Source organism: Notolepis coatsorum (assembly GCF_963971535.1).
Source record: "Notolepis coatsorum genome assembly, chromosome: 2".
In the NCBI taxonomy this organism is placed as follows: Eukaryota; Metazoa; Chordata; class Actinopteri; order Aulopiformes; family Paralepididae; genus Notolepis; species Notolepis coatsorum.
This window is the reverse complement of record NC_140166.1, coordinates 29,518,642-29,545,899: the sequence shown is the minus strand read 5'-3', so window position 1 is coordinate 29,545,899 and position 27,258 is coordinate 29,518,642. Positions and strand designations below refer to the sequence as shown.

The following is a 27,258-nucleotide window of genomic DNA, read 5'->3' as shown; positions in this document are numbered from 1 at the left end:
TAATTAATACAAATGTCCAATATAACGGAATTCGTTAGCTCATAAAAATGTGATTATAACAGACTGCTGTTTATTAATGTCGGGCGACTGCCCACAGACACCCATTTGATTTAAAGTCGGCAGCAGCACGGAGTCTCGGGACTTATTTTATTTGGAATATAATGACTATACGCAAAAGTAGTCTAGTTTTAAGTTAAAATATTATAAATCTACATGCCTTGAGGATGTCATTATTTATATAGCCTGCCTATCAGGCAAAAAAAGTATTCTAACGAAACACTGATACCGTGATATATACTGTACCGTTACCGTCTATGCTTCAAATTATACCGTGATATAAATTTTAGACCATACCGTCCACCCCTAATTCACGGTGCCAAATTTCGGTAGTGTAAAAAAATATATATATTTTTTAAGTCCGATGGCGTCAACGTTTCGTTTACCGCAAAACGAAACCTATGAAGTGCGGCACACGCTCACGTCAACATTCACACGCACAATACACGCTTACCTAGGATTTGACTTGATTCAACAACAAAGCAGTCTGCGCAATCATGGCAAGCCGAAAACTGTGTGTTGTTACACTTTACAAAGCTAGATGCAGACAATGCTCGCTGCAATATTATATATATATATATTTAAAAAAGAATCTAAATAAATAATAATGATAATAAATTATTTTAAGTTTGGATTTTTTTCTTTTTACAACTGAGGTAGGTAGATTACATTTTTAGAGACTAAAGTACAGAAAAAATGTACCGTTGGGTACCGGTATTGATTCACAGGTACCGGTTCAAATGTGAAAGGTACCCAACCCTACAATATACTGTCGGCTACAACCTTTTTTTAACCCCTGCATTGCACCCCTGAGGTGAACGTAGACCAATAGCCCATGTTCCACAGTCCTTGCCTCACAGCTATAGTTGAAGTTGCATCCAAAGTTTACAATAGGTTTTCTAATGCTGATTAATAACATAGATGGCCTTCTTTTGCTTTAATAATTATTATTACAAATTAGTAGGGGTGTAACGGTAGTATCCGTACTGAACCGTTTCAGGACTGGACCTTCGGTTCAGTACGGCTGTGTACCGAACGAATGCAGCGGTTAACTACCAACGGAACGCACGTGCAGAACTTTTTTTTTTGCGTGCAGAATTTTATTCAAAACTCCAAGTTCAGGGGAGCTCCAGTAGCTCACCGCGTACCTCGAACGCTATTTCGGCGTCGGGGACAACCGTGCGCGTCACGGATCTGGGGTACACGAGTTCGACTCCCGGACTCGCCGTATTTTCTCAGAGTGTCTTTCCCCCCATCTATACCCCATTCAACCTGTTTCTGTCGGTCATACTTGACCAGAAAAAGCGATAAACGCGAAAAGAACCAGCTGACTGGTCAAAGTTTAAAAAAAAACTCCACGTTCACCCCGTCCCAAAATATAACTTACGCAAAGGGACAGATGTTCGTTCAGCCCAAGCACAACAATGAGAAATTACCTGTAATTTAGCATAGCCTCATAGTGTGGCGAACACACTAGGGATGGGTACCGAATTAGGTACTTTTAAAGGTACCTACCGAATCACGTCGGTACTACCGAGTACCGATTCACGTGAGATCCGTCGGTGCCAGATTTCTGTAAAAGAAAAATGATTTACAACTTTTTTCTTTTTTTAACTTTTTTTTCTTCACGTCAATGTTCACATGTTATTTGAAGTTTGGATTTTTTTTTTTTACAACTGCGGTAGGTAGATTACATTTTTAGAGACTAAAGTACAGAAAAAAGGTACCGTTGGGTACCGGTATCGATTCACAGGTACCGGTACCGTATTGGTTCAAATGTGAACGGTACCCATCCCTAGAACACACACATACATACACACACACACACACACACACCCTCTCTCTCAGTGCATGAGGACGATTGGTGCTAGATTGAGAAGGAGCTGTCAAGTTAATGATAGTTTACGGCATATAGAACGGTCATTCATACACAGCAACGCGCCTCCGAACAAGGTATGATAAACATGAAGTGATATATTTTCCTCGGCATGAAACAGGACCTGCATGACACTTCTTTCTCTATTGAATAACGTTTACCCTGAGGGATGATTTACAATAAAGTGTTAAAAAAGAAAATTAGGCTACTTACATTCTTGACTCTACAACTCCCAAAATAGTGTTGGCATAAAAGAAAAGGTAGGCCGGCTGTAGTTTACATAGCTTGCATAAAACTGTCTCGAGGTTCCACTAGTTCATAAAAATCCAAAGTATTTCCAAACGGGGCTTGAGATTGCTCAGAGTGAAAATCACTGTCTTCGCGACCGGTTGTTATTGTTATTAGTACTTGCACGTTCTTCAGCTCAATGATGTCGCATGTCTCCTATCCGTCATGCAGTGCATTCAGGCACTGTGTAGCTAAGAGGCATGTGGACAAACACAGCTATGGACAGAATGGACAAAGTCATGGACATACATGTGGTGTGTCTCAGGAGCATGCACACAGAAAGAGTCAAACAGGCACACAGAAACAGTAAAACAGACACACAGAAAGAGTAAAACAGGCACACAGAAAGAGTAAACAGGCACACAGAAAGAGTAAAACAGGCACACAGAAACAGTAAAACAGACACACAGAAAGAGTAAAACAGGCACACAGAAAGAGTAAACAGGCACACAGAAAGAGTAAAACAGGCACACAGAAACAGTAAAACAGGCACACATAAACAGTAAAACAGGCACACAGAAAGAGTAAAACAGGCACACAGGGAAACAGTAAAACAGGCACACAGAAAGAGTAAAACAGGCACACAGAAACAGTAAAACAGGCACACAGAAAGAGTAAAACAGCCACAGAGAAAGAGTAAAACAGGCACACAGGGAAACAGTAAAACAGGCACACAGGGAAAGAGTAAAACAGGCACACAGAAAGAGTAAACAGGCACACAGAAAGAGTAAAACAGGCACACAGAAACAGTAAAACAGGCACACATAAACAGTAAAACAGGCACACAGAAAGAGTAAAACAGGCACACAGAAAGAGTAAAACAGGCACACAGGGAAACAGTAAAACAGGCACACAGAAAGAGTAAAACAGGCACACAGAAACAGTAAAACAGGCACACAGAAAGAGTAAAACAGCCACAGAGAAAGAGTAAAACAGGCACACAGGGAAACAGTAAAACAGGCACACAGGGAAAGAGTAAAACAGGCACACAGAAAGAGTAAAACAGGCACACGGGGAAACAGTAAAACAGGCACACAGGGAAACAGTAAAACAGGCGCACAGAAACAGTAAAACAGGCACACAGGGAAAGAGTAAAACAGGCGCACAGAAACAGTAAAACAGGCACACAGAAACAGTAAAACAGCCACACAGAAACAGTAAAACAGCCACACAGAAACAGTAAAACAGGCACACAGGGAAAGAGTAAAGGTTGTTTGAGTTATTGAGGTGTAGCAGAGAGGAGATGTAAGGCCCTTGTATGTACATTAGTCTTTCCAGGGCTGACACAAATGCTTCAAAGCGAGCTGAAACATAATGGCCTGCTTCAGACCGCTGTGGCTCATACCGTGGAGTCTGTGGCTCATACCGTGGAGTCTGTGGCTCATACCGTGGGGTCTGTGGCTCATACCGTGGGGTCTGTGGCTCATACCGTGGAGTCTGTGGCTCATACCGTGGAGTCTGTGGCTCATACCGTGGGGGCTGTGGCTCATACCGTGGGGTCTGTGGCTCATACCGTGGGGTCTGTGTGAGGCTCGCTGTGGAGTCTGTGGCTCATACCGTGGGGTCTGTGTGAGGCTCGCTGTGGAGTCTGTGGCTCATACCGTGGGGTCTGTGTGAGGCTCGCTGTGGCTCATACCATGGAGTCTGTGTGAGGCTCGCTGTGGCTCATACCATGGAGTCTGTGTGAGGCTCGCTGTGGCTCATACCGTGGGGTCTGTGTGAGGCTCGCTGTGGAGTCTATGGCTCATACCGTGGGGTCTGTGTGAGGCTCGCTGTGGAGTCTGTGGCTCATACCGTGGAGTCTGTGTGAGGCTCGCTGTGGAGTCTATGGCTCATACCGTGGGGTCTGTGTGAGGCTCGCTGTGGGCCGCCGGCATGTCCTTCTTCCACGGGTCATCGTACGCTTTCTCCTTATCAGACGCCAGCTGGGGGGATGTGCCATTTCCCATGCCAAAGTTCCTGAAGGTCACACACACACACATGTCCTGTCAGGTGTGTGTGTGAGAGAGGGAGTGTGTGTGTGTGTGTGTGTGTGTGTGTGTGTGTGTGTGTGTGTGTGCATTGTCAAAAAGCATGTGGTCGGGAAACATCTTTTCACTTCACTTTAGATTAATCACATGGCGACATCTTCCTCCCACGGCAGTTGAATGAAACACTGAGTTAAGAGCCTCTGCCAGATTGGCATTGAATCAGGGAGCAAACAGTCGCCGACTCACTTACAACATGCGCGATGATGGTAATTGAAGGAGCAGGAAGGTCAAATCATCCTCAGTGCGACAGAATAATAATACAGAGAGGACGTAACATTGAAAAACACACTGAGATACGTTTTTGTGTTTGTGCAGGGATGGAGGGATGGAGAGACTAGAGAGACTAGAGAGAGGGATGGAGAGACTAGAGAGAAGGATGGAGAGACTAGAGAGAGGGATGGAGAGACTAGAGAGAGGGATGGAGAGACTTAGAGAGAGGGATGGAGAGACTAGAGAGGGATGGATACTAGAGAGAGGGATGGAGAGACTAGAGAGAGGGATGGAGAGAGAGACTAGAGAGAGGGATGGAGAGACTAGAGAGAGGGATGGAGAGACTAGAGAGACTAGAGAGAGGGATGGAGAGACTAGAGAGAGGGATGGAGACTAGAGAGAGGGATGGAGAGACTAGAGAGCGATGGAGAGACTAGAGAGAGGGATGGAGAGACTAGAGAGAGATGGAGATACTAGAGAGAGATGGAGAGACTAGAGAGAGGGATGGAGAGACTAGAGAGGGATGGAGAGACTAGAGAGAGATGGAGAGACTAGAGAGAGGGATGGAGAGACTAGAGAGAGCTGGAGAGACTAGAGAGGGATGGAGAGACTAGAGAGGGATGGAGACTAGAGAGGGATGGAGAGACTAGAGAGGGATGGAGAGACTAGAGAGAGGGATGGAGAGACTAGAGAGAGGGATGGAGAGACTAGAGGGATGGAGAGACTAGAGAGGGATGGAGAGACTAGAGAGGGATGGAGAGACTAGAGAGAGGGATGAAGAGACTAGAAAGACTAGAGGGAGGGATGGAGAGACTAGAGAGAGGGATGGAGAGACTAGAGAGAGGGATGGAGAGACTAGAGAGGGATGGAGAGACTAGAGAGGGATGGAGAGACTAGAGAGGGATGGAGAGACTAGAGGGAGGGATGGAGAGACTAGAGAGGGATGGAGAGACTAGAGAGGGATGGAGAGACTAGAGAGAGGGATGGAGAGACTAGAGAGGGATGGAGAGACTAGAGGGATAGAGAGACGAGAGAGAGCGATGGAGAGACTAGAGGGAGGGATGAAGAGACTAGAGAGAGGGATGGAGAGACTACAGAGAGGGATGGAGAGACTAGAGAGAGGGATGGAGAGACTAGAGAGAGGGATGGAGAGACTAGAGAGAGGGATGGAGAGACTAGAGAGGGATGAAGAGACTAGAGAGGGGTGGAGAGACTAGAGAGAGGGATGGAGAGACTAGAGAGGGATGGAGAGACTAGAGAGAGGGATGAAGAGACTACAGAGGGATGGAGAGACTAGAGAGAGGGATGGAGAGACTAGAGAGAGGGATGGAGAGACTAGAGAGAGGGATGGAGAGACTAGATAGAGGGATGGAGAGACTAGAGAGAGGGATGGAGAGAGAGGGATGGAGAGACTAGAGGGGGATGGAGAGACTAGAGAGAGGGATGGAGAGACGAGAGAGGGATGGAGAGACTAGAGAGAGGGATGGAGAGACTAGAGAGAGGGATGGAGAGACTAGAGAGAGGGCCCTGGGAGTTTTAAGGCAACCAGTTGGGCTACAGTACCACCGCTGCTGCAAAACCACATGAGATGTGAATAAAGACGACAAACTCATCAGCGTGTGATTTGAGGTTTGCGTTCCTCCACCCACCCACACACTGTCTCCCCATCTCTCTCTCTCTCGCTCTCTCTCTCTCTCTCCTCCTCTCCCTTCTCTCGTGAGCACGTGTCTGCGCTAATTGTAAATCCTCGCAGGCATCCCATCTCCCTTTCACACTTCCTTTCACACTGTAGCGCTTTATTGCCAGTTTGCCACGTAGCGTATTCATCCCCGCAATTCTGAGGACGGGGTTCAGAGAGGCAGAAATGAGGAGAGTAAGTAGCGCGTATCATCCGTCATCAATCCTGACTCAGTCGGGAGACGGGAGCATCAGCCTCATATCGGGAGAGAATTGTGACAAGCTTCTGGTCAGAAAACAAGCTATCAGTTCTAATGCGCTGTTCTATTTCAGGCACATGACCATCAACGCATAATTGGGGAGATGACGCTACACAAATGTGCCCGGAGAGAGCAGCCAATATCGGGCCCCGTTCTGCTCATTACAGCCTTGGTCATCATGGGTTCCTGGGTTCAATTTGACACTCTTCAGAAAAGCCTTTTTCTTAGGGGGAAACGACACAGGCCCGGAATGAAAATGAAGTTAATCAACTGTCTTCCCGTGCTACTCGAACGTCAGGATGTTTTTAGATTACCTACGGGCACGAGTGAGACAGGAGAGGAGTGATACAGGGGAGGCGTTTAGAATTAATTTGAAGGCAGCCGGTGTCCATCAGCAGGGGCCTCACGGCGCCCGCCCGGGAGGCGTCTCATAGCATGTGTTACATGTCTTACACTAGAGAGAGAGAGGAATCACTCCAGGGGCTTCCACAAGGAGAGCGGAGGATGCATAATATGGATTGGGACGCGAACGAGAGAAAATTGATTCAAAAAGGGGCTGTACTCCTGAAATGTAATTTCAATTGGCCGCGGGTGTATTGCAGGAGGTAACACAGAGACTAATAACAGCAATAGGACACTGTGCAGGCCCTCGGAGAGGGTCAGGGGTGGGATACTGTCGCGGGGGACCGTGCAGGAATAGCTCTCCAGAAGCCTCGTGAGAGCAAGAGGAACCTGTCCCCGGTGTGTTCTCTATGCTAGAAGGAGCACCACTCATTTAAATACCCCTGCGTTGCTACTGGTGGTTTTCATGTGGCAGAATGATTTAGGCTGTAGTATTAACTCTCATGGTGGTCACGTCGTACTGAGTGAGTGGAGGGTTTGTGGTTTGTGGCCCAGTGCAAGGTGCCTGCTAGTAGCCATAGGTTATACTAGTACACTTGCTTAATGTTAAATCACAGGTGTGTGAATATCACGTTCTGACGTTTTGGTTGTACAGAACCAGTAGAATGGCCTTAAAGTTCCCAAGAACTGGAAAAATACCTTTTAGTTTGGTCACCCCCTGTGCTTGTACACCTATCAAAATTTTATTCTTCTCTATTCTTATAAAGTGGCAAAATATTGTCACTGAACCGCCCTGTATTTATAATGTAAAATGTGATCATTAAAGGAGCTATATCGCAGATTAAGCCACTTGATGTCACTAGAGCGCCAGCATCTGAACCCAAAACAGAGGCGCATACAGTCAATACTTCCATGCTTCCATTTGTTCTGCAATGTTTGATCTGAACTATGGTCAGTGGTACAGCGTTTGTAAACATCATATTGTTTTGATGATGCACTAGTGACTGCGCATTAAAGGCATACTAAGAAGAATTTATGTTTTACAGATATTTTGCCGGAGAATCGGTTTAATCACCACACAGACTTTAGTTAAATGTAATTTAACACTTAATTAATGGGAGTCAACAGTGAAATGTTTAAAAGTTTGCACAAAAATGCCCTCAAATAAATTTGTATCCACAACACTTTGCTTGCTTGTTAGACCACTCAATATCACATGACAAAAACAGATAGTAGTAATACATTTGAGATCCATGTCAATCCTGGTGATGTTTGATTCGGGAATAATTCATTCATCCAGAATTAACCTTTTAAGTGAATATCAAATGCTGATTTGTCATAGTGACTCCAGTGTTTCCCTTAGGCCTAACAAAATTAATAGTTGGTTTCCGGTTGCCGACCGACCCTGCCGATTTAGGTGCGACCCAATATATTTTATGAGTTTGTAAAAAAAATTATTACTTTTTTTTAATAAAGTTTCATAGAAATCTTAGTCAAACATTTAGTATTATGGATATTAAACATGCTGGCAGAGTACATGCATCCATGTTGTTGTGAACATTTTAATTAAATAAACAAATTCCCTATCCATAGTCGCCGTGGGAAAGAATAAAATAAAAAAATAAAATAAAATAAATTCCCTACCTACCCATGGCCAAACTGACAACCAACAGGAATCCAACAATATATTTTACTTTGCCTTATATGCATTCAGCGCTGCGCCGCTGCTGAATTAAGACCACCGCTGCTATGAACTAGACTATTAAAAAAATGTATTAAAAGAATTAAGAATAAAAAAGATTATAATATATATATTTTTTTATCATTTCATTTGGGCTGTGGGGGGTGCTTAATGTAAAAGACTGACCTGAGGAACAGGCTGCAGGGAGACCATCTGGCCGCTTGTATGCGTCTCAGCATCAACCCTACCAGTGAATTCCCCACCAATGAGCCCTGGAGCTTTTCTTTCAAAAGCCCAGGAAAATGAAATGCTCTAAGGCAGAATGTAGCCTATGCCACACTGAGACTTCTTAGGTGTAAAGTGCTGTTGTAGTGTTATGATTTGTGTATGTTAGACAGTTAGTATGTTAGTATTTATATTATCTATTAAATCATCTATATCTATGTTCAATACAAATAGTGTTGAGGCATGTCATTAATCTTGACATTTACTTTGATTACAACTACACTGCTAAAAAAAATTATCTTATCAAGTGAACATATCTTGTATTTGGTACAATAAGTCTATATTGAGTAGAATTATCTTGAATTATCTTATCCCACTGGCAGATAATTTAGTTTTTATTCTGATTTTGGTCAATTTAATCTTGTTTTAAGAAAACAAGATTAACATTTTCTTAAAACAAGATTAAATTAACCAAAAATCAAGAAGAAAATAAGCAAAATGATCTGTGGAATAAGATAATTCTACTCAATATTGGACTTATTGTACCAAATACAAGATATTTTCACTTGATAAGATTTTCAAATAGGCAGCTACCTGGGCCTCCAGAGCACTTCTAGTGTCAGCGGACACACCAAAAAAAACATCCTAGCAAATTCACACTCACATGAATAACCTATCTCGAACAATTCTAAGGTAGTTTTAAGTTATTTCTCCGGCAGTGTGCGCTAATATGGATTCCGGCGGCACGTGCGCACGCACAAATATGGATTCCGGCAGAGTGCGCGCAGCACAGCACCGCTGTTGAATTTTTTTTCCGGGGAAACACTGGACTCATTTGAAAGGGACTGAAGTAGTCACTACAAATGTTGCAATTGTTGTCTTATCTACTGAGCACTGTCAGACCAATACATGATCAATGACCATGTCTAAAAAGAAACAAAAAAGAAAACCGAAGTACAGTGAGTCTTTTCAGTACGGTGCAGTAGTCACAGTGTACGGTGCACCTGTAACATTATGATGGTTGAGTAGCCATTTTTTGGGTACACCTTTAAAATCGCTGGATATCTATTCTGCCCTGTCAAGGAAGACCGCAGTAACTTCCAAACAGTGAAACTGACTTGCCATCCAAAATGTGTTATTTAAGCATTACATCACGCGCAGGAGTGGTTTGTGAAAAATAAACCATGCCTAGGGGTGGTCGTTAGACCCCCCTAGGCATGGTTTATTTTTCACAAATCACGACTGCAAGTGGTGTAATGCTTTTATACAACTGCCACATTCATCCAACCTTATTGCTATACAATAAACACACATTAATCGAAGATTTATTGAAAAAACCATCCGCCAGAAAAAGTAGTTCCCACACCAACAAAAAAGAGAAGTTGCCTCCATGTGGAAGCAGCTCGGAAGTGCATCCAACAAACTAACACATCCAACTGTCTTTCAACTAAGACATCCAACCAACTAACACATCCAACTGTCTTTCAACTAAGACATCCAACCAACTAACACATCCAACTGTCTTTCAACTAAGACATCCAACCAACTAACACATCCAACTGTCTTTCACCTAGACATCCAACCAACTAACACATCCAACTTTTCTTTAGTTTTTAACCTACTTTCTATAGAACTTCATTCTTAGATGCTTCTATAGAAAGTAGGTAAAACAAATAATTTTTTTTTTTTTTTTTTTTTTTTTAAACCTACTTTCTATAGAAGCAGCTGGGAGGTGCGCTGTTTTAAGTGAGCGTGGGTTATTGAATTGATTGATTGCTAATTGTATTACTGTCCGCCTTGTTTCCAACTGGTTAAGTTTAGGCCCTCTTTCGAAGTTGGTTAAGGTTAGAGTTTGGAACCAGGGCTGGTGGTCTATCGCCATGCTCTAAAGACAAACTCTAACCTTAACCAACTTCGAAAGAGGGCCTAAACGTAACCAGTTGGAAACCAGGCGGACAGTAATAAAATTAGCAATCAATCAATCAATCAATTCAATAGGCCATGCTCACTTAAAACAGCGCACCTCCCAGCTGCTTGAAAGTAGGTAAAAAAAATTAAAAAAAATCAATCCGCACGATTTTTTTTTGTTCCACAATGACCCATCAATTACATCATCCAACATTGTTTAAGCAACTAAGACATTCGCCGTGACAGAATCGTTTTCCATTTAGTCGTTATGACGCTATCAACATATCCATTCGGTCCACCCTCACTTAAAACAGCGCACTTCCCAGTTGCTTCTATAGAAAGGAGAAGAAAAATTTTAAAAGAAATTGCAAATTAATCAATCAATCAATCCGCGCGATTTTTATTTTGTTCCACAATGAGTCATGACCCATCAATTACATCATCCAACATTGTGTAGGAGACTAAGACATTCGCCGTGACAGAATCGGTTTATATTTAGTCGTTATGACGCTATCAACATATTTGTAAAGATTATTGTCCGCCATCTTGTTTTTTCCTAGAAATCCGCACGGCGGAGTGAGTGTAATTCGGTTGTGGGCGGGTCCTGGGACCAGGAGCGTGGAATTGTGAAGGATACATACGTGTAAATTGACTGTTTCAGCCAATCAGAATCGAGAAATTTGCATGCCGTTGTATAAAGGTAGATAGATGATAGTACCCAGATTTAACATGTATTAATGAAGTAATCTTTAGGCATACAAAAATATGACGTAATTATTTTAATTAACCCCAAAAAAGCAGATACTGCACTCTGCTGCACGATTTCCTTAAATAATTATACAGGTAATGTACAGGCAAAGTGCAGTAACTTCAAATACAATGTTGTTTTCCCTCCAGCTTTCATAACTTAACCTAGCCATTTTATTTGGATCATCATCATTCCAATATATTCAGGTGTTAAATTTCATTTTCAAAATGGCTAGGTTAAGTTATGAAAGCTGGAGGGAAAACAACATTGTATTGAAGTTACTGCACTTTGCCTGTACATTACCTGTATAATTATTTAAGGAAATCGTGCAGCACAGTGCAGTATCTGCTTTTTTGGGGTTAATTAAAATAATTATGTCATATTTTTGTATGCCTAAAGATTACTTCATTAATACATGTTAAATCTGGGTACTATCATCTATCTACCTATAACACATTTTGGATGGCAAGTCAAAACACTTTAAAGCCATTTTTCACTGTTTGGAAGTTACTGCGGTCTGCCTGGGTTTTGAGTGTGATTTTGTAGTTACTGCAGTTTTTAAAACGCCATATCTCCAATACTGAGCGACATTAACATCTGAAACTTGGTCACAAGATAAAACATTTATTGACAAGGTCAATTTCACTCATAACTCAATTTTGACTTTTTTCGAGTTACTGCGGTTAGCCTTGACAGGGCAGTATTGTCTTCCTACTCAGCTGATAGAGTTGGGCCCTTCCTGATGACTTGTCGTACAGAACTTGTAAGTTGCTTTGGATAAAAGCGTCAGCTAAATGACTAAATGTAAATGTAAATGTATTAAATATTGTCTGCTTAGCATGGTTACTTTCAGGAAGTGGATTCATACTCAAATTACAATAAAAGGCATGACTTCACTGACATATTCTACAACCAAAACAATCATGGAAGCGATCAATTTAAACCCTCATGCCAACAATGATGTAACAGCCAACCAAGTTAGATGCTGCATATTGCTACTGTTGACACTAACAACATGCAATGTTATTTTGTTTCCCATGACAAGGGGTGGGACAGCCTATTGCACAGTAGGAGCTGATTGTTGACCTACTGGGTAAACCTACTGAACAGTAGGTTCTAAAAGCATAGAGCAGGGGTCGGCAATTAGGTCTGGCCACGGGCCAGATTTTCCCCAAGCCTTTGATTGGCGGGCCAGGACCAAAAACAATGGCTAATTTAATATACTGATGGTGAAAAATGCAGCACCGCGGCCTATGCATACACTTAATAATAATAATAATAATAATAATAATAATAATAATAATAATAATAATAATAATAATAATAATAATAATAATAATAATAATAATAATAATAATAATAATAATAATAATAATAACTTTATTTGTATAGCACTTTTCATACAGAGGTTGCAGTTCACAGTGCTTCACAACAGTAAAAAACACAGGCATAAGCGAGCACTCGCAAATGGGGGACCCTGATGTAAACAAGACAAACGTTTTTCTCTGGTCTGCATCCCCTTAACAATTGTGTGTATTGCACCGTACTGTATTGTACCCATTCTGCAATCTGTTAAATAAAGTTTCCATTCATTCATTCATTCATGAACAGCAGATCAGCTGTTGCAGATCACCGCGGCGGGTGAACAGCTGGGCCCCGTTCCCCGTACCTGGATAACTGAGTTAGCCGGATAACTTTCGGTCAAGCCTGACTTAAGCCGGACCTTCCCATTCCCCGACGCGCGATTGTCTAAATCACCATGACAACAGATCAAAAAGTTTGAGCCTGGTCGAGAGCAGGGTTAAGTTCAAGTTAGCCGGATGAACCATGGCCACGCCCCCGCAAAGAAGTGACAGTCACAGTCTAGGATCTGCATTATACCATTCTGAATTGAAATGTATAATAATAGAACTAAACTCTGATAATAAATCATATTGAGCCTATAGATTTACTTTGTCCTAAATAAAATAATGCACGTCATATACGGCGCTCGGAGTCGCGATACACGCTGCATGTGGTTATTTTAATAACGGCTCATTGCAAATGTGAATCCCGCGGGGATATTTTTAATGAATGAAACCTATCGGCCGTTTGGCTCTGATTAGTTTCATATATTAATCTCCGCTGTAGATTTGCTTAACGGAGCGCCGGATTGTGTTTCATTCAAGCATAAAATTGAAGTGTCTATGCGGGGATTGTGGTTTTTGTGTGATATTGTAACTGGGATTAAAATGTCTGATGAGATGCGCTGTTTGACGGATTTGAGAAATTGAATGAGCCGTTGACGTCACATTAATGCATTTGAGAATAAAGAGATAAAACTTCATTTTTTGGTAAGAAAAATATTCTAAACACGGGTCTCTCGTCCATTAATGCATAAACAATGAGTATATCCCATCTGGCACAGTGGCGCAGCGGCTAGTGCTGAATCTTGGCAACCGGGCGACCGGTGTTCGAAACTCCGCTTTTCCAATATAATTTTTTTTGGAATATAATATTAATGATTATACGCAAAAGTAGCCTAGTTTTAAGTTAAAATATTATAAATCTACATGCATTGAGGATGTCATTCTTTATATAGCTCTCAACGTGCACCAAATTGAATTATTCCTACATTGCAAAAAGAAGGAAAGGCTAGGAGAAGTGGGATTCGAACCCGGGCCGCCTGTGTGAAAGTCAAAAGCAGACACCGTTACACCACAGTGTAGATAACTAAAAGATCCACCATACATCAATCAATGGGTAAGAGAGCCGTGTCCTTATTCCGTATAACAGTTTAACTAATTATTTTCGCTAGCAAGATCTCATTTGATTATCCATTCCATAAACCTACTGCCAGCAGGCAAGTTTAAAGAAATATAATCTGATTGATTGGGGTAATGAGGGACTTAAAATTAGCCTATAGATAACGCATTTAACTTGTCGGCGAGGCGATTGAGCCGTAATGCAATCTGTTAATAAAGTTTTAAATCAATTAATCAATCAATGCCGTTAGAAAATCAGGATCTCTGCTATCGATACGTGATGGCTTTTCAACTGAAGCGGCCGCGCGCACTTATCCTGGGTCTCAGATCTGGTTCTCTGGAGTTAACGAGACTGAATCCACCTTCGAGGAACATGAAAATCCCGGCTTCAAACATCGGGTTAACTGAAGCTGGATAATGGGACTCTTGATCGACTTAGTTGAACCAGGTACGGGGAATAGGGCCCAGGTCAGAATGCATGAAAACACGACTCACCATAACTGCGCAGGGCTTGTTCACTGTTCAGTCCCCCAAAATCCCTGCTAATGTTTGAAACATGTCAAATAGCCACTCACCGCCCTCCAATTCCAGATTGGCGTTGAATGCAGCTACTTTATCTGCCAACTTGAACACAGTTGTCATCATTGCCTCGTTGTTGTTGTTGTTGTCGCCACATTACATATTATGCAGAGGACGTCGGCACACAAGAATCACCGACCTGTTGCGATTAGGGCTGTCTTAAATGCTTCGAAGCTTCGAAGCTTCGTTCGATGGCACAAGCTTCGAACATTAAAAAAAAATCGAAGTTTAAAAAAATAAATAAAAATAAATATATAAAAAATCAAAATATCCTTTTTTCAAAAAAAAAAATTTCAATTTTTTTTTAACTTCGGTGTGTGTGTGTGTGTGTGTGTGTGTGTGTGTGTGTGTGTGTGTGTGTGTGTGTGTGTGTGTGTGTGTGTGTGTGTGCGTGCGCGCGCAGCGGGCCATTGGGTGGGGCCGGGGGACAAATACACTGGAGGAAAGTAACCCAGCTCAGCATTGCCCAAATTATATCATCACTATTGCCTGTTTGAAGGATATCATCCTCAAACACATATACACCACCTACACGCCTATTCTCAGTCCTTGCCCCACAATGGTGGAATGAACTACCCACCCCAGTTAGGACAGCCGAATCCCGTCCAATCTTTCGCCATCGACTAAAGACGCACTTCTTCAACCATTATCTGAAAAAAATAAAAATAAAAAAAAACTAACCCTAACTAACCTTACTGTCATGCACTTGTCCTAATAAACTAACCTACACTGTAACACGCAACACTTTGATGAATATTGTTACTCAGCTGATAGAGTTGTATCCTTCCTGATGACCTGTCGTACAGAACTTGTAAGTCGCTTTGGATAAAAGCGTCAGCTAAATGACTAAATGTAAATGCCTTGTAGAATTCCACACATAAGAAAGAAAGATACTGGGATGAATAAACAAAATAGGAAATAAAATGTAGAAATGCATGCAATACATAAATAAATATGAATCTCCATATATGAAATAGAACATTTAGATAAGGTGCTACTGAGATGTTTTGGTGGAAGTAGCCCTTCTTTAAAATGCATGAACATTCACTGATAATTGGTCTGTAGTGGAGTCTACAAGGTCTACATTGCCAGACCATGTAGAATCCGGACCTTGTAGACTGACATAATTCTGTCCATAGTTTAGTCTACACAGGCCATATTTCAAATAATAAAAATCTTACGTCATTCATCTTAAACATTCTTGATTTGGGGGATTGGTAGTTCCCATGAAATCTGAAGTTGTTCAAACGACAACAGCGATCCACCTAGAATTAAATCACACAGCCGAGTGAAACCTTGTTGGCTGCGTCACAGTCACGAAAGGGGCTACTTAATTCATTAATCCAATCCACTTTATTTATAGAGCACATTTAAAAACAACAAAGTTTACCAAAGTGCTGTACAAGTCCCACAACATAAGATAAAAAAAGAAGATGGAAAAAGAAATAGAAAGTGTGAAAGAAGAATACCGGAGAGAAATACAAGTGCTTAAAAACGAAGCGACGGAGAGGCTACTAGAATCCCAACGCTACCACAGGCGGAATAACATCCGCATTGTGGGGCTTGATGAAACAGTAAACTGCGAAGATGCCAACTTTCCAACAGTGCTATCAACGATTTTGGGTAACAACGATCCAAACACAGTGCTGCCAGAAGTGGACCATGTTTACAGAATCGGTTCTCGGGGGAATAGAAGCATCGGGCCAAGAGTCATCATTGTCACTCTGCGGAAGACTACAACAAGGGATGACATCATCAAATTTGCTCGCATCCAACGTGGGAATCTGAATTATGGTGATAAACCAATATTTATCTACGAAGATTTGAGCAAAGAAGCCATCATTCGACGTCTACCATACAAGGAGGTGATGCAAAAGCTGTTCAAATCTGGTCACAAGCCAAGGTTATCATACCCGGCGCTGTTATCATTCGTGGGCAGTGACGGCCTCAGGTCTGGTGTATACACACCTAAAGAAGCTGAGGATTTTCTGAAGCGAAATGGAGCTAATAACCCAAGGCAGGACGACAATGCCGGAAACAGATAAGCCTCTTTCTCAATGTATACCAGTGTTAGAATGACTTTATTGTGTTCATCAAGGTAGAAGACGATATGCAAGCCGTCTATAACAATGTGTACTGTGTATAATACGATTCGTAATACATTATAATTTCAGACTCTGGTCTCTGGGGAGACAAATACATATCATAGCAAAAAGATCTATCTGGAATATTCTGGGTTTATCGCTCAAATGCCCTGGGTCTATTAGATCATTCTGGAACATAAAAATAGTCTATTGCACTAGTATACTCTACAACCTTCTAGAATATAAGGCACCATGACAACGAAGGCCTACAACTCTAACAATAAACATCCGGTGTGTATACACATAGAGATAATCAAATGAATGAAGTTCAATCTGTCCTTAATAATACTTTAAAAATTAACCACACCTAAACGTATGAACACTACAAGGTTATTCTAACAATTTAAGTAATCACTCCATTGATGGTGACTGGCACATTGAAGCTCTAAAAGGCTCTGCTTATCTATCTTATCTAATCTGTTAATTCGGTTCTAGTGGCTTCTCCACGTTGATAATTATTCTATCTCTCATTCCTTATCTATATCCTTCCTTTAATTTTTATTTTATTTAATTTTTTCTTCTCATTACTCTATTTTTTATATATATTTTACCTTACATTGTTCTTTTCCACTGTTCTTCACATTAAGGTGTCAATATTGCTCTACAATCTTTTCCTTTTTTCCTTTTTTCCCACACGTTAGTGGAGGGTTCAAATGAATATGTCGATGAAAGTTTGTTCTCTTTTTTTATTTTTTATTTTTTGTCATTTATCACAATACTTCATTACAGTAAGGGAAGGTGCAAGACCAAAAGCGACATTCTATTGCAATAGAATGGAAATGTTAGATCCTATGGCAATTAGCATAGGAAGATTAAGATTACAATGCTCATTTTGGGCAATCCGGCGGACTATGGGAGAAAGTCAATCGCGGAGGATGTGTTTTTGGAACACAGGCCTGTACGACTTTCTGGGTGAGGGGAAAATAGGGGATTTTTATTTGTATATATATATGTTTTTAAGCTCAGCTCTCAACGGGACCTCACTAATTGGATGTACATCTATTGTAGCTTCGCACTCCAGAAGCATTACCAAAAACTACACAAAAACATGCATAGATTATGGCTAGTTTGAATATAATGGTATGGAACACCGGTGGGATAAACAAACAACACAAACGCAAAAGCGTGCTCACACTGATGAAAAAAGAACATGTGGACGTGGCTCTATTAAGCGAAACGCACATTTTAGAGGAAGACATAAATACGTTAGCGGATAACATATACCATAATATTAGTCACTCATCTTTTGTTACGAGAACTAGAGGGGTAGCCATAGTCGTCAGACTCAAATTAAATATCGAATTGAAAGGGGTATGGTCGGATGCTGAGGGGCGCATAACTATAGCTAGGATTATACACAATAACAGGAAAATTGCGTTGGCAGCGGTATATGCCCCAAATTTGTACGAAGTGGGTTTCTTTACTTCACTAACCGGAGAAATGTTAAACCATCCCGAGTACTCATATATAATAGGTGCGGATTTTAATGCCATTTGGAACCCAAGGATGGACAAAACTTACCTTACCTTTTCCAGCGAACAAAAAAATTCATTCTAAAGCATTAAAAGATTGGTCAAAATCAACAGGGGTAATTGATTTATGGCGTTCACTTAATCCCATGACCCGCAAGTACTCCTGTCGTTCGGCGAGACACAACACACTATCCAGAATTGATTACGTCTTTGCATCCCTGAGAATATTTGATAAATATGAAGTGGAAATGACACCCAATGCGTTATCAGATCACTGCTACTTAATCCTGAAAGCAACATTTGGTACACTATCTTCCCGGGCCCCAAGATGGCGTTTTAATTCTATGCTGCTTAACAACAAGGAATTCATTACACAAATTAAAGAAGCTCTCACAATATTCCTACGGGATAATGCAAACTCGGTGCAAGATCCCAGAATATTATGGATGTCGGTAAAGAGTATGATCAAGGATTTCACGGATAGATTTTCCTCCATATTGCGCAAAAATCAAAGCACAAAACTGTCTGAAATGGAAACGCTTTACTCAACTCTTTTTAATTCTTTAAAATACAACAACTCTACTAGACTAGAAAACCAAGTTAACATTCTAAAGACAGAGATCAAAGCAATATACAGACAAAAATCGGAACTGCAAATACGCAGCACAAGACAACAGCAGTACTTCCAAGGATCTAAACCTAGTCACCTATTAGCCATGCGACTAAGAGTTAATGCAAAATTTGCAGATATAACTGCCATTAGGAAACAACAAGCTCTAGTAACAGAACCCGAAATAATAAACGATACATTCAAAGAATTCTACTCCGATTTGTATAATTCAGAGACAACCTTTGATCAAGACAAATTAGACACATATCTTAATCAAATTACTCTCCCTAAACTTTCGGAGGACGACGCTAAACAGTTAGAAGCACCGATCACATTAGAAGAACTCAAGAAGGCCATATCCGGAATGAAAAACGGCAAGGCTCCCGGAATTGACGGTATCCCATCAGAAATGTACATTTCCTGCTGGGACATATTTGGACCCCTATTACTAAATATGATCTTATACTCAGTCAAAGAGGGAAGCTTCCATAAACACCAAAATATCGCACTCATTTCAGTTCTTCACAAAAAAGACAAAGACCCCACTGAGTGCGGTAGTTACCGACCTTTAAGCCTCCTCGGAACTCAAACTGTACTCTAAGATATTAGCCATCAGATTGCAAAAGCATATGACGTCTTTAGTTCACCCGGACCAAACAGGCTTCATAAAAGGTCGCCTGATCAATGATAACATAAGGCGAATACTGCACGTACTAGACGCAGACAAAGAGGACACCACACCTAAGGCGATGCTATCCCTGGATGCTATGAAAGCATTTGACAGGTTGGAATGGTCGTTTCTATGGGCAGTATTAGAAAGGATGGGGTTAGGAAAAGGATTCATTGATATGATTAAAGTACTATACAAGGACCCATCGGCCAGGATTACAACAGGCACATTCATCTCCGATATCTTTCCGGTATCACGCTCAGCCAGACAGGGTTGCCCTCTTAGTCCCGGACTATTCGATCTATCATTAGAACCTTTAGCACAATTTATAAGACAATCCCAACACATAGAACCAATAGTAATCAAGGGCACACAACATAAAATTTGTTTATATGCGGACGACGTAATATTGTTCATGCAAAACCCCAACAACACATTGCCGCATATACTCAAGTTGATAGAGAACTTTGGTGATTTATCGGGATTTAAAATAAATTGGCCTAAGTCGGCTTTTCTTCCTCTTAACATCAGTGCAAAAAAAGACACAACCCTCCCAGGTGCGATACCCATGGTCAAACATTTTAGATGCTTGGGAGTGGAAATATTTCCCACCATAAGACAAACGGTGAAGCACAATTACACAAAAATACAGAACAAAATCAAAGACGACCTGGACAGGTGGGCAAAACTTAAAAACTCAGTACAGGCAAGGGTATCAATAGTTAAGATGGATGTATTACCAAGAATCAATTTCTTCAGCTCAATGCTTCCGTTACCTCCTCCAGAGGGCTACTGGAAAAGATTACAAACCTCCACATACAAATTTATTTGGAATAACAAACCACCTCGCATAAAAAGATCCACCGCACAGAGAAATAAAGCAGACGGTGGCATGGCAGTTCCAGATTTTTTACAATATTTTAAGGCCTTCACATTAAGACCACTGAAGATATGGTTTGACCCCCAGGCTTTGGTATCTTGGAGAGATTTAGAAGAAAACATAGTAGCCCCACAGAGACTAAAAGACATAGCACACACTAAACTTTCAATCAAGCATTGTGAGCGAGAATTTGGCCCAATAATTACCCATGCAATCAGAACATGGCGGGAAACACAAAAGAAATATCCTAACCCTCAAGAATGGCATAATCACACTCCCATATTCAATAACAATGCACTCTTAATGCGAAAACGCCCTATAAGATTCCCTATATGGGAAGAGCAAGGCATACACTCATTAGGGGATATTTTTAATAACAAGGGCCTCTGTAGTTATGTCGAAATATGCACAAAGTTTAACCTCACCGAGTCCACATGGCTTTTTTACATACAGTTACGACTTTGTCTGAGGTCTCACGGTGTTCCATTACTCATACCAATTGAACACCACAGATACCACAAATTTTTCTATGAAAGAGAAACATTGGGAGGTTTTGTATCAGGTTTTTATTATCAATTACTAACGTCCTCGTATGAAACCCTTCAACTAGACACTGTCTGGAGGAGGGATATACCAGACCTGGAAAATGACTTTGATTGGCAAGGAGCCTGGGCAAATGTCCGACTTACATCAAGGAACCCGGATCATCAACAAATCAATCTGAACTATATTCACAGGACATACTTGACTCCTATAAGGCTGTGCAAAATGGGGCTTAAACAAGACTCCAAATGCTCCCAATGTACAAATGGGGACGAAGGAACATTTATGCACATGTATTGGGACTGCCCACCAGTTAAGGCATTCTGGAAAGATGTGTCCCAACAATTATCAATACTCGTATCTTGGAATATACCTGTACACCCCTCGGTATTACTATTGAATGATGTTTTTGAGTTTGCAGTGAATCCACAACTAAAGAGATTGGTTTTATCGGGTATCACAGTAGCTAAAAAACTGATCGCATCACGTTGGTTTCAACCGGAAAAAATTTGCCGAAAAGTGTGGTTTCTTACATATCTCGATGTGATATATCAAGAAATATCTACAGCAAGAATTCTGGGTCTCAATGAATCCAAAATGTCAATGTGGTTAGAAGTGGTGGAGAGAATAAAAGCTAGCTTATAATGGTAGTGTCTGGTTAGGAGTGAGGGATAATGGAGGTACTATCCAAGAGGGGGTCCGGGAGGGGGGGGGTTCGAGCTGGAGCATATGTGTGTAGGGTTTTAGAAAATAGGTATTAGGGGTATATTATATACTAACATTTATATAATTGTAATTTCGCTGGATATACACTGTATACGGTTAAAATGTTATTATAGACTAATTTTGTTTTATCTTGTTTCTGTACTTGCATATATTTTAACCACCTTTACTGAAAGTTTCATTATGCATTGTGTGTTGAGTACTGACTTTTAATCATTTTTGTTTTGCAATAATAAAAAAAAGATAAAAAAAGAAAAAGAAAAAATTATATAAAAAGAAAATAAAAATTCAAAGCTTCGAATTAAAATCGAAGCTCGGCCCCGAAGCTTCGATTGCCAAAAAAAGCTTTGAAGGTCAGCCCTAGTTGCGATAAACCCGTATTTTAAGTATGACTCCTGTTTAGTAAAAGAAGCGCTATGTGTCTTGGAGGTCGTACGTAGGCTCCTCTTCTGGCTCATCAGTTGGTATTTCCCCGTTGCAAAGAAGCTATCCAAAGACGTTTTTTTTTTTTTAACACATTTTGTTACTCGCTCGCATCTCGAACGCGGAAGTGAAAGTGCGTTAGGGAAATATACACGCGGTAGATAGATACAGCTTCACAAAGACACTCTGGCGTCCCGAGTGAATATTTCTCGCGCGTAAAATAAATATCATATTCTCAAAATAATCTGACGGGCCAGAAATGATTGCTGGCGGGCCAATGTCGGCCCGCGGGCCGCCTATTGCTGACCTCTGGCATAGAGTGTGGGCTACTGAGGGTAGTAGGGTTAGTAGCTTCTGTCTGATTGTGTGGGTACTGAGGGTAGTAGGGTTAGTAGCTTCTGTCTGATTGTGTAGGTACTGAGGGTAGTAGTGTTAGTAGCTTCTGTCTGATTGTGTAGGTACTGAGGGTAGTAGGGTTAGTAGCTTCTGTCTGATTGTGTAGGTACTGAGGGTAGTAGTGTTAGTAGCTTCTGTCTGATTGTGTAGGTACTGAGGGTAGTAGGGTTAGTAGCTTCTGTCTGATTGTGTAGGTACTGAGGGTAGTAGGGTTAGTAGCTTCTGTCTGTCTGTGTAGGTAGGCTACTGAGGGTAGTAGGGTTAGTAGCTTCTGTCTGATTGTGTAGGTACTGAGGGTAGTAGGGTTAGTAGCTTCTGTCTGATTGTGTAGGTACTGAGGGTAGTAGGGTTAGTAGCTTCTATCCCCAGGCCATCAGGCTGCTAAACGAACAATAATCACTATGCAACAACCATCAAATGCACACAGCACACACACCCACACGCACACACTCACTCAAACAAACAACACACTGCAGCACCCACTCTCCACACTTTAGATCACACAAACACACTTACACTTTATATTTATTGATAAAGGATTTGCACTACAACTCGTACACCTACTGTGAATTGTACCTAAATTGCACTTCGTCCCATTTCTCCATTTCTGCCTTGCACTATATAGTATTGTATATTAGTACACTGCACAGTATTGTATATTGTATGGTAACTACGTCTATTCTGCATCGAACATTGTACATATGTCTAAACTGAACACTGTGACCTCATTTTTTTTTTACTTCTAATTTTACTATGTTATTTTATTTCATACTTATCTTGTCTTGCACAGTCTCTGGAGCGCAACAGTAAGAAGCATTTTGTATAAAAGTATTCTGTACTTCTGTATGACAACTATTAAAGAAACTTGAAACTTCTGTCTGATTGTGTAGGTACTGAGGGTAGTAGGGTTAGTAGCTTCTGTCTGTCTGTGTAGGTAGGCTACTGAGGGTAGTAGGGTTAGTAGCTTCTGTCTGATTGTGTAGGTACTGAGGGTAGTAGGGGTAGTAGCTTCTGTCTGATTGTGTAGGTACTGAGGGTAGTAGGGTTAGTAGCTTCTGTCTGTCTGTGTAGGTAGGCTACTGAGGGTAGTAGGGTTAGTAGCTTCTGTCTGATTGTGTAGGTGCTGAGGGTAGTAGGGTTAGTAGCTTCTGTCTGATTGTGTAGGTACTGAGGGTAGTAGGGTTAGTAGCTTCTGTCTGTCTGTGTAGGTAGGCTACTGAGTGTAGTAGGGTTAGTAGCTTCTGTCTGATTGTGTAGGTACTGAGGGTAGTAGGGATAGTAGCTTCTGTCTGATTGTGTAGGTACTGAGGGTAGTAGGGCTAGTAGCTTCTGTCTGATTGTGTATGTCTGATTGTGTAGGTACTGAGGGTAGTAGGGTTAGTAGCTTCAGTCTGATTGTGTGGGTACTGAGGGTAGTAGGGTTAGTAGCTTCTGTCTGATTGTGTGTGTACTGAGGGTAGTAGGGTTAGTAGCTTCTGTCTGAATGTGTAGGTACTGAGGGTAGTAGGGTTAGTAGCTTCTGTCTGATTGTGTGTGTACTGAGGGTAGTAGGGTTAGTAGCTTCTGTCTGATTGTGTAGAGGGTAGTAGGGTTAGTAGCTTCTGTCTGATTGTGTAGGTACTGAGTAGGGCTGAACGATTAATCGATTTTAAATCGAAATCGCGATTTGGGATGATGCAATTAGCAAATCGCAAAACAAAAGAAAATCGCAATTTTTTTTTAATTTTTTTTATATAAATGTATTTAACCAGGAAGTCCCATTGAGATACAAGATCGTTTTGGGAGAGGGAGGTAAGGGGTTTTAGATTTTGTGTTGTGAAGTTTAGACTTCAGAGAGGGAGAGTAAAGTACAGAAAAAAAGGTACCGTTGGGTACCGGTATCGATTCCCAGGTAAAAAGAGACATTTTCAAGCCGCATTTTACAATAAACCTCTGTGGGGCTGCTTAATTTTTTTTATTATAATCGCAAATTTTATCGCAATCGCAATATCTGTCAGAAAAATCGCAATTAGATTATTTCCCAAAATCGGGCAGCCCTAGTACTGAGGTTAGTAGGGTTAGTAGCTTCTGTGTGATTGTGTAGGTACTGAGGGTAGTAGGGTTAGTAGCTTCTGTGTGATTGTGTAGGTACTGAGGGTAGTAGGGTTAGTAGCTTCTGTCTGATTGTGTAGGTACTGAGGGTAGTAGGGTTAGTAGCTTCTGTCTGAATGTGTAGGTACTGAGGGTAGTAGGGTTAGTAGCTTCTGTCTGAATGTGTAGGTACTGAGGGTAGTAGGGTTAGTAGCTTCTGTCTGAATGTGTAGGTACTGAGGGTAGTAGGGTTAGTAGCTTCTGTCTGAATGTGTAGGTACTGAGGGTAGTAGGGTTAGTAGCTTCTGTCTGATTGTGTAGGTACTGAGGGTAGTAGGGTTAGTAGCTTCTGTCTGATTGTGTAGGTACTGAGGGTAGTAGGGTTAGTAGCTTCTGTCTGAATGTGTAGGTACTGAGGGTAGTAGGGTTAGTAGCTTCTGTCTGATTGTGTAGGTACTGAGGGTAGTAGGGTTAGTAGCTTCTGTCTGAATGTGTAGGTACTGAGGGTAGTAGGGTTAGTAGCTTCAGTCTGATTGTGTACTGTGGACCTTTTCCGACACAACAAGTCATTGGTTGACACTGACACTTTCAATCCATGGGAACCATGTAGAAGCAACTACTTGAATACTGCTTTGATTTTCACCATAATGGTTAAACCCAGCATACACATAAGACGACTCAATGACAGCACCAAGATAAACCAAAGGATTAATTTTTCTTATTGAAAGAATTTGAAGGACCTAACTCCCTAAAAAATTATTACTTTGCATTGCTTGTCAGCTCACTGCAAAAAAAGACAAGCTTAGCAACGGATTATATTTTGTGGTAAGACTCATCGACACTTATCAAGACATGTTACATACTTTTTCTTACTGCATGGACTCAAGATAACAATGTGGTTTGTTTCAAGAAATTGTGCTGATTATAGTTGAAGGATTATTTCTTGAAACAAGTCATATTATCAAGGCAGTTGAAACAAGCTAAAGTATCTGCCAGTGAGAAGTGCAGTCAGAAAACTTAACAAATCTTGACGTAAGCTTTGATGACAAGTCTTAAATGCACAATAAAACACATACAAGTTAGTATTTTCTCTCTCCCTGATGGCTAATGCTAATGCAGTGCTGTGTGAGATGGTTGCTGGATATTGGATGGATGGATATTTATTCTTATTACTTTTTATCATGTCTATTTTATTATTTTATTTTTATTATTTGTATTTTTGCACAATCTGCATGAAGCATGGCCACCTTCATTTCTTCACCACACGTCTCAAATAAATCTCTTGAATCTTGAGCATTACCTCTCCACCTGGACCTCGGCGTCCCTCTTCTCCACGGGCCTCTGGCCCTCTCCGTTCATCTCCCTCCTGCTGCTCCTGATTAGCCTCAGCACCGGCTCGATCTCCTTCAGCAGCTCGTTGTTCTCCTCCGCCCCGTTGAGGAGCAGCGCTCCGCGGCCCCCGTCCCTCAGCAGGTCCTGGGCAGAGATCAGCGCCTGCATCCCTCCCCTCTGGAGCCTGGAGGGGGTGAGGGACGGGGAGGACAGGTTCTCGATGGCTCTGAGCTGGGGCTCCTTGTTGCTCTGTTTCTGACCCGGGCTGAGCGGGCAGCAGCGCTCGTAGGTCTTGGAAGCCGGGAAGGCGGGCCGCGTGACCCGAACGGTGCGCTGGCGGCCGTCCCCGGACAGGGTGGTCTCCAGGTGGGTGGTGAAGCCCTCGGGTCCGCGGAGGATGAGCACGGCGTGGCTCTCGGGCGACACGTTCTTCAGGGTCTCCAGCGCCCGCTCGTACGAGAGGTCCACCAGGGGCTTGTTGTTGACGGCCAACACGATGTCGCCGACCTGCACCAGGCCGCACTCCTCGGCCGCGCCGCCGCGGATCAGGTCAGACACGATGACGGGCGGCTTGGACACCCTCTGCTTCACCAGGAAGCCCAGGCCACCCACCCTCCTCTTGAACAGACGCACAGAGATGATGTTGGGCTGCAGCTGGCACACTGTAGGCTCCGACTCCTGCATGGCGCCTGGGAGTATGTGTGCCGGGGATGTGGACGTGTGTGTGTGTGTGTGTGTGTGTGCGTGTGTGTGTGTGTGTGTGTGTGTGTGTGTGTGTGTGTGTGTGGAGAGTATGTGTGTGTGTGTGTGTGTGTGTGTGTGTGTGTGTGTGTGTGTGTGTGTGTGTGTGTGTGTGTGTGTGTGTGTGTGTGTGTGTGTGTGTGTGTGTGTGTGTGTGAGAGTATGTGTGTCCCCAGGTCTCTGATCTGAGGGGGGGGATAGAGACATTTCTATTAGTTGGACAGGAAATAGCCTTGACGTGTGATAATATGTTTACAATGTGCAAATTAAACAGTCAATCAGCCAATGATTTAAACATTAAATCAGCCGAAGAAGGTGTGAGTCACTGAAGTGTTTGCAATGCGTTCACAAGGGGTGATATTACACAGGTCATTAAGCCCCAACATAATATGAGGAATAGTGTCACACACATCAAACTAATGACACCATGGGCATCTCTGTGTGCTACAATATCCAGTGTGATGATAATAGATTACAGGTCAACACTGTGCCTTGATGCATATCATAATGTGGAGGAATACCTTTGTTTGTCCAAACAATAGCTTGAATCGCACAGCTACTGTAGAGAGCCAGTGTCCCCAAATCACCCCCTAACCCCCACCCTTCTCTGTCCACAAGAGAGCTGGATC

At 41.9% G+C, this 27,258-nt stretch overlaps 1 protein-coding gene across 1 annotated transcript; it reads right to left on the bottom strand.

Annotated features, from left to right (window-relative positions):
- Positions 1–4,053: 4,053 nt before the first annotated feature.
- Positions 4,054–26,572, bottom strand: LOC311223303 (nitric oxide synthase 1-like; the record flags this gene model as incomplete). The annotated part of the gene is made up of 2 exons (XM_084308095.1): positions 4,054–4,180; positions 25,857–26,572. 2 exons carry the CDS (start codon positions 26,570–26,572, stop codon positions 4,054–4,056), a joined length of 843 nt encoding a protein of 280 aa, XP_084164221.1.
- Positions 26,573–27,258: the final 686 nt, after the last annotated feature.